The sequence below is a fragment of the Mangifera indica genome, chromosome 5 (genome assembly GCF_011075055.1).
Source record: "Mangifera indica cultivar Alphonso chromosome 5, CATAS_Mindica_2.1, whole genome shotgun sequence".
In the NCBI taxonomy this organism is placed as follows: domain Eukaryota; kingdom Viridiplantae; phylum Streptophyta; class Magnoliopsida; order Sapindales; family Anacardiaceae; genus Mangifera; species Mangifera indica.
Genome location: NC_058141.1, coordinates 8,879,762 through 8,886,346, shown reverse-complemented (window position 1 = coordinate 8,886,346; position 6,585 = coordinate 8,879,762). Strand labels below are relative to the sequence as shown.

Below are 6,585 nucleotides of genomic sequence, written 5' to 3'. Positions count from 1 at the left end.
ATCAATTGCAGCTTCCTTGATGCTTTACCAGTTGCCTTTAAAAATTGTTTTCTATTGAGCTTGCCAAATTGACATGCCTTGCAGCTTGGAATCTAATCTTCAAATTTTGGAAGATCTTTCGCCATCATCTTGGACTTCATTTACAGTAGCCCTTGGTGGTGATAATGTCTGAGCCTTTTATGCCAAACTTCTATGATATTTCCTCAACTAAAAAAACTGTTTGCTTCTCCTCCAACGGATTTAGAGCAAAACTTTTGCCTTTTATTCTGACCTTAAAAATATCATGATTGGCTGTATCTCTAATTAGACAATATTTGTCTTCAAAAACAACTTTAAAACCTCTTTCCATTAGTTGGCCAACACTCAACAAGTTTTGTTGAATTTCAGGAACAAAAAGAATATCATGAATTAGTTTTGTACCTGAACAACTTGTTATTGTAACTGTCCCCTTTCCTTTGACTGAGATGTAATCACCATTACTGATTCTAACTTTGGTAAGGTTGGTTGGCTTCAATTCTCTGAAACGTTCCTTGTCATTAGTCATGTGACTGGTGCAGCCACTGTTAATTAGCCAACTTTCACTTGATTCACTGTCTGAGACATGTAGCCATGAACAATTGATCTTCCTCCCCTTGATCAGCAATTTGTGCTTCAATCTCCTGTTGCTGAGTTTTTCCTTTGCAAATTATTGCTTTATGTCTTATTTGATTGCATTTGGAACATTTTGCATCAGAGCTCTTCCAACAATTGAATGAAAGGTGTCCTTCCTTTCCACAATAATGGCAAGGATTTGTGTCAGGTTTCTTCCAACATTTGAATGAAGGGTGACCTTCCTTTCCAAAATGATGGCAAGGAGGGTATTTACCATTGAAGCTTCCTTTTTTGCCTTTGTTGTTAGGAACAAAAAAGTTTCCTTCTCGGCCTTTCTTCTTTTTCTTTTTGTTTTTGTCAGCTCCATGATATTTTGCAAATAAGGCTCCTTCAATGTTGACATCTTGCCTCTTATGCCTTCTTTGTTCTTGTGCCTACAGAGAATTAAGTAATTCCTATAAGGAGATTTTTGACAGATCTTTAGTATTTTCCAAGGTTGTAATTGTCGTTTTATACCTCTCAGGTACTGTGACAAGGATCTTCTCTACAATTCTTGAATCATTAAATTCAGACCCGAGTAGTCTGCTTTGTTTGCAATTTCAAGAAGTCTATCTGAATACTCTTTGATTGTTTCAGACTCCTTCATCTTTTGCAACTCAAAATCCTTTATCAAATTTAAAACTTGCATTCCTCTTATTTTTTCATCTCCTGCATATTCTTTCTTGAGATAATCCCAATAGACTTGACTGTCTTACGGGAAATTATTCTTATGAAAATCATCGACGACACTGCAGCAAACAAGCATGCTTTGGTGTTCGACTTTTTCATCTTCTTCTCCTTATACATTTTAATCTGTGCCATAGAGGGATTTTTTGGAAGTGTAGGAACATCACAGTCTTCTTCCATTACTTCCCAAAGATCCAAAGCATCGAAATATGCCTCCATACGAACTGCCCAAATCTGGTAGTTTTCTCCGTCAAACACTAGCGGAGCAATTGAGGAGAAACTGGCTTTGGCTTCCATGATGTTTTCAAAAGCTCACACACATATATCCCGTAAGAAGAAAGCTCTGATACCAATTGTTGGATTTTAAGGATAAAAGAATAGAGAAAGAATGATATAATTATGCAACAGAGTTCTGAAATAAAATTTGAGAGGATATGCGGAATACACACTTTTTATTTTTTATTTTTTTAGAAAGCTTATATAAAAGCTGAAACAGATAACTGAGCCATGAACAGTAACACGAATTTAACAAACTGACCACTACAGCAACACAAACTGACCACTTCCTAAAGACTAGGACAACAACTAAAAATAAAACACATGAACTGCATGTGGACATGTTTCAGTCCAAAAGAATTTTCCTAACATACTTTTTGTACCTGTAACCCTGAATGTAAAATTCGTTAGTGTGGATTTTAGGTTGATCAAACTCCAAAAGCTGAACACCCAAGGATGAAGGGCTATAATGTCCCTCATATAGAGCATTTTTTGGTTGAATTGTCGCTCGATTAGCAGCAAAATTTGCTCCATTCGAAAATTTGATTACAAAGAATCAAAACACAAATTCAAGAAAGGTAATCCCAATTTTTCAACTGCACCGCATGAACAGCTGGAGGATTAAAATATATATTGATGCACAAATACTTAACAAAAGAAGTTTAATGAAAATTAGATGTCAAGCTGATTACCCTAAAACAAAGGCCAAATGACTATTTCCCACCCGAGGTTTGAAATCTCTGACAACCTTTCCAGCTCCGTTGCCGATGGCGTCTCTCTCCCGAAGCATTCTCTCCTTCTAGCAATCTTTTTCCTCTCATTTGGAGGTCCGATCGACGTCGGAGATGCCTTGGGAGACGAAGAACTTCGTCGAGGAAGACAAAGTTCTTCGTCTTCCTAGATGAAGACAAAGTTGTCATCTTCATCTGGGAAGACGATCGTCTTCATCTGGGAAGACGATCGTCTTCCCAGAAGAAGACCTCTGAGTGGGTGTTTGGTATTTCCATAGTTAAAGGATAAAAACTTGAGAAAAAATCAAATCTTGGATGGGAAATAGTCGTTTGGCCTAAAACAAATGGTGAGACGACCATCACAATTCTAGCCACAAGGTTTACCAAAATAGGTCTCACCGTTGGGGTAAGGAAGTTGACCAAATGTAGCCGAGTCAGCTCCAGCATTAGAATTGGAATCCCCAAGACGTAAATTGTTGGAAAGCTGCAAGCACTTGAACTACCTATAATAAATGAGACAATCAAACAATTGATCCTCTCACCACGGCTAATACATTGTAACTCTTGCTCAGTTTCCCCACTTCTTCATTTCTTACTTCACTTGACCATCTAATCCTCTTTATATGAGATTCAAACATACGTAACCTTCCTCATTGCAGCTGCTAACTACTAAATTTTGTATTACTTCAGCCACTAACAGCCACCAAGTACCATCTTCTAACCTAAATCAAGTAATCAAGTAATTTCATGCACAAGAATTGTTCACTACCAATGTTGACAACTGATATAACAAATTGCAGGTACCATGTGAACAGAAGAATTTAATTAAACATACTAACTAGATTGAGAAAAAGAGCTCTCCTGCTTTCTAGCTCCCTACTCAGAAGAAATACAGTATATATGTAAGATAATAATACATCATCATATGTTAATTGATTATAACCTTTAAACTATGCTCTTGGACTGCAAAACAGATCCTTGAGTATATATGAATATTTCTTCTCATAAGGAGAGTGTGTTGGCTGCCACCTTTACACAAATTATACATAAAAGCAAATAAAAAAAGTTAACTCCGAAGTCAGAAGAGGCCTTACCACATGCACCATCACTCAATTTGACTTGATCTTCAGTTAATCTAATCCAATTTAAACACTAATACTTCAAAAAAATGCATCAGCAGACAAGTCTCAGCTAATCGACACTTTAAATGTTTAGTTTAACGAAAATAAAATCAAAATCGTATATTTATATATGTTTAATTGGCAGCATCCATAGAACAAGTCCCTTGCTCTATGTATATGCATTATAATAATAATGAGATGGTAATGGTGTTGGCATATATAACAATATGATATATAAAGGTAAGAGAAAGTATCATGAAATTGTAATCTTTATACATGACATGGGTAACTTGCAAAAAAATGTTTTATAATTCTCATCTCCCTTAGTGTTTTTTTTTTTTTCTCCATCTTAGTGTTTGGCATTAGTTAATTGGAATTGGTTAGAATTTCCACTTTGCTATCTGTTGTGCTTGATATCTGCTTGCTTGCTTGTTTCTTTCTTTCTTTTTTCTACTATTTTTAAATTTTGTTCTTTCTACCAATCTATAAAAACTTTAGAAATGTTCACTGAAAGGAATATATATTAATTTTTGATTTTTACAACATTATTTGCTAATTTATTCTTATTTTTAAAACCAATAATTTTAATAGAATACAACCAAAACTATATCAAGGGGTATTATCGCTTTAGAGCCAGAAGTTTAAAAAATGATAAAATGGACACTGAGTATTTCTCTAAGAAAATGGTCACATTAGCCTCATCAATCATTAAGCTTGAATATTCGATTCCCCCAACCATGAATATCTTTATAGAAAAATAACCATAAATTAAAATCTCAAAAACAATAAAATGAGAAGCAAATGCTGCCTGGTATACAAGTGCACCAATATTGCAGAAAAAGCAAATGTTGGTATAAAACTGTCATGCCTAGTTAATTTCAGGCACAATTTATTATAAACCACTAATATTTGTCATCAACTGTTTTGCCCTTTTCTTTATCTATATATTTTTGTAAAGGTTAATATCCTTAACAAAAGAAAAGGGCAATCACAAGCTTGGAGTATCTATTATTTCCTATGCTAAGGATTGGATAGAAAAAGTTTACATCTTTTAATACAAGAAATTTATAATTTAAAACAAACACAACTTTGAATTTTAACAGAGCAACATCTTTGCATCTAGTTATGAAAAACTGGTTCATACACTCGCGTAAAGAGAGAGACACTAACGTCCATGTGATCTCAACAATGTCAGAGAATAGGCTTTCTACAAGCTTTGTTAAGGGGAATGGAAGGATCTGAGAATGAGCCATCCACAACGCGGTTGGCAATCCAATGGTTTGCAGCTTCAGAATAATGTACGCTATCCCAGCTAATGTATTTTGAAGCATCCTTACATACGGCATTCGTTGCATTCACTATAGCTGTGTTCCAACAGTACTCAATTGGACTAACAAAACCTACAACAGAATACCCCATTTCTCATTTAATTTTACACAGTATCTGCATTTGCCTCAACTTTATAAATCTATATAAAGAATGCATACCATACTTATTTGCTTCACTGATTAGAGTATATTTTGCTGAATAGATATCCACATAAAGAAGCAGTGCATCCTCAAATTGGGTCCTTAATTCAGAAACCCGGTCTTTAAGCTGCTTGTTGAATTCTTGAGCAATCTCATTGTAAGACTTAATGCAACCATTTTGGTCAGCATCACCAGATTTTGAAGGATATGCAATAACCATTAAAGGCAAGCAGCCAATGGGACCAGTATTATGAATCCAAAATTTTCTTGCCCCTTCTTGATATAGTTTCTGTAACAATTTCAAAAGACACAGTACAAGATGAATAACTATTTAAGCCGTGTTGAGCAGCAAAATTGTACGCAGTAAATAGCTCAAAAGAAGAAAAAAACCTCAATGGCAAGAGCAAACTGATTAATTATAGGAGGGATGGATGGCTTCACTTGGTCCACCTTCATCGTTTTAAGCAAAAAATAAAGATCATTCTGTCCAATATCTAAGGTGTAAAGGGCTTTTGAGAAGTCCTCCGGTATCGGGAGATTACTTTTGATCTTTGAGGTTTTTGCTGAAAAACAGACAATAGGCATAAAGTCAATGAATGAAGGAACTCTTTTGCTTTTGAGACATTTTCAAATCCAAAAGACACAAACCTTGACTGTACAACTCATTAGTGCGATCTTTGAGTTGCTCAAACTGGGAAAGTTGAATATTGAGAGTTAAAGGGTTCAAACCCGCCTCAAGCAATTTCACATCAAAGGGCTGAATTGTAGAACCAGCGGCAGCAAAATTTGCTCCATTTCTGAAATAGGGTTGCAAAGCATCAAGATATGCACTCAAAAAGGGTAGTTCCAGCTTCTGGGCTGCATCAATTTCAGAAAGAACAGATAGATTGAGTTAATTTCAGTGGTTGATGGTTAAGAAAATGGATGACTGAAATGTAATAGTGGGTTACCTATAAAGTCAATGAGCAGACGACCATCTGAATAGCGACCAGAAGGTTTACCGAAAAAAGTACGGCCATTAGGCAAAGTGACTCGACCAAATGTAGCTGAGACGGAGCCAGTGTCAGAATTGGAATCGCCGAAGTTGTAAATTGCCGGAAACCGGCAATCATCTGAAGTATCAGCAAAAGACACAATTAAAACAAAGCTTGTCACCACAACTAATGCAGTAATCTTTTTCAGTTTCCTGGTGCCTTTCCATCTATTCTTTCTAATAGATCTCAGACAATCCATGGATATCTGTAGGTTTTCCAGACCTCACTAAAACAAAGCAAGGCAGGGATAGCCATGTTTAGGGGTGGTTTGATTGACGTTGACTCATGGTCAACGCGAGTGGGTTGAGACTTCCATTCCATTGAATGGAGAACCATTTTTCGGACAGACTTTGGGAGACTAATCAATATGGCGAAAATTCCCGATTTTAGATATATCAATGAATATTTAGTTCTTGTATTATAATTTAATTTTTAATATATACTTTAAATAATTTTTTACATTTAAAAAATATTAATTTGGATATTACTATGAAATTATTTTAGGCAATCTCTCACTAAATACTTTTTAAATTTAATTACCTAAATTGGTAATTCAAAATTTTACCAATGGTAAAAAGCTATATAACATATCTAATTTTTCCCTACTTATATTTAGGATTTTGAATCATGGGAGAAA

General features: G+C 35.2%; 1 protein-coding gene across 2 annotated transcripts; it reads right to left on the bottom strand.

The window, feature by feature from the left end:
* Nucleotides 1–4,169: 4,169 nt before the first annotated feature.
* LOC123217312 (GDSL esterase/lipase At5g14450-like) lies at nt 4,170–6,318 on the bottom strand. Of its 2 annotated transcripts, none has more exons than XM_044638259.1 (5): nt 5,865–6,318; nt 5,563–5,772; nt 5,305–5,477; nt 4,938–5,203; nt 4,170–4,845 (listed from the first exon to the last, which is right to left on the bottom strand). In XM_044638259.1, the coding sequence occupies exons 1-5, from the start codon at nt 6,145–6,147 to the stop codon at nt 4,836–4,838; spliced, it is 942 nt and encodes a 313-aa protein (XP_044494194.1). In that variant the 5' UTR covers nt 6,148–6,318; the 3' UTR covers nt 4,170–4,835. The 2 variants fall into 2 exon arrangements, with proteins under 2 accessions (XP_044494194.1, XP_044494193.1); XM_044638258.1 differs by having other exon boundaries at nt 4,933–5,203; nt 5,865–6,317.
* Between the last annotated feature and the right edge of the window lie 267 nt (nt 6,319–6,585).

What these genes read in the sequence shown, in the direction of transcription:
- LOC123217312 (XM_044638258.1), bottom strand. Translation starts at nt 6,147, where the DNA reads ATGGATTGTCTGAGATCTATTAGAAAGAATAGATGGAAAGGCACCAGG. An exon ending in TCTGCTCATTGACTTTATAG is followed by an intron (nt 5,773 to 5,864) that starts GTAACCCACTAT and finishes AAATTGATGCAG; the next exon opens with CCCAGAAGCTGGAACTACCC. An exon ending in CAGTGAAGCAAATAAGTATG is followed by an intron (nt 4,846 to 4,932) that starts GTATGCATTCTT and finishes ATTCTGTTGTAG; the next exon opens with GTTTTGTTAGTCCAATTGAG.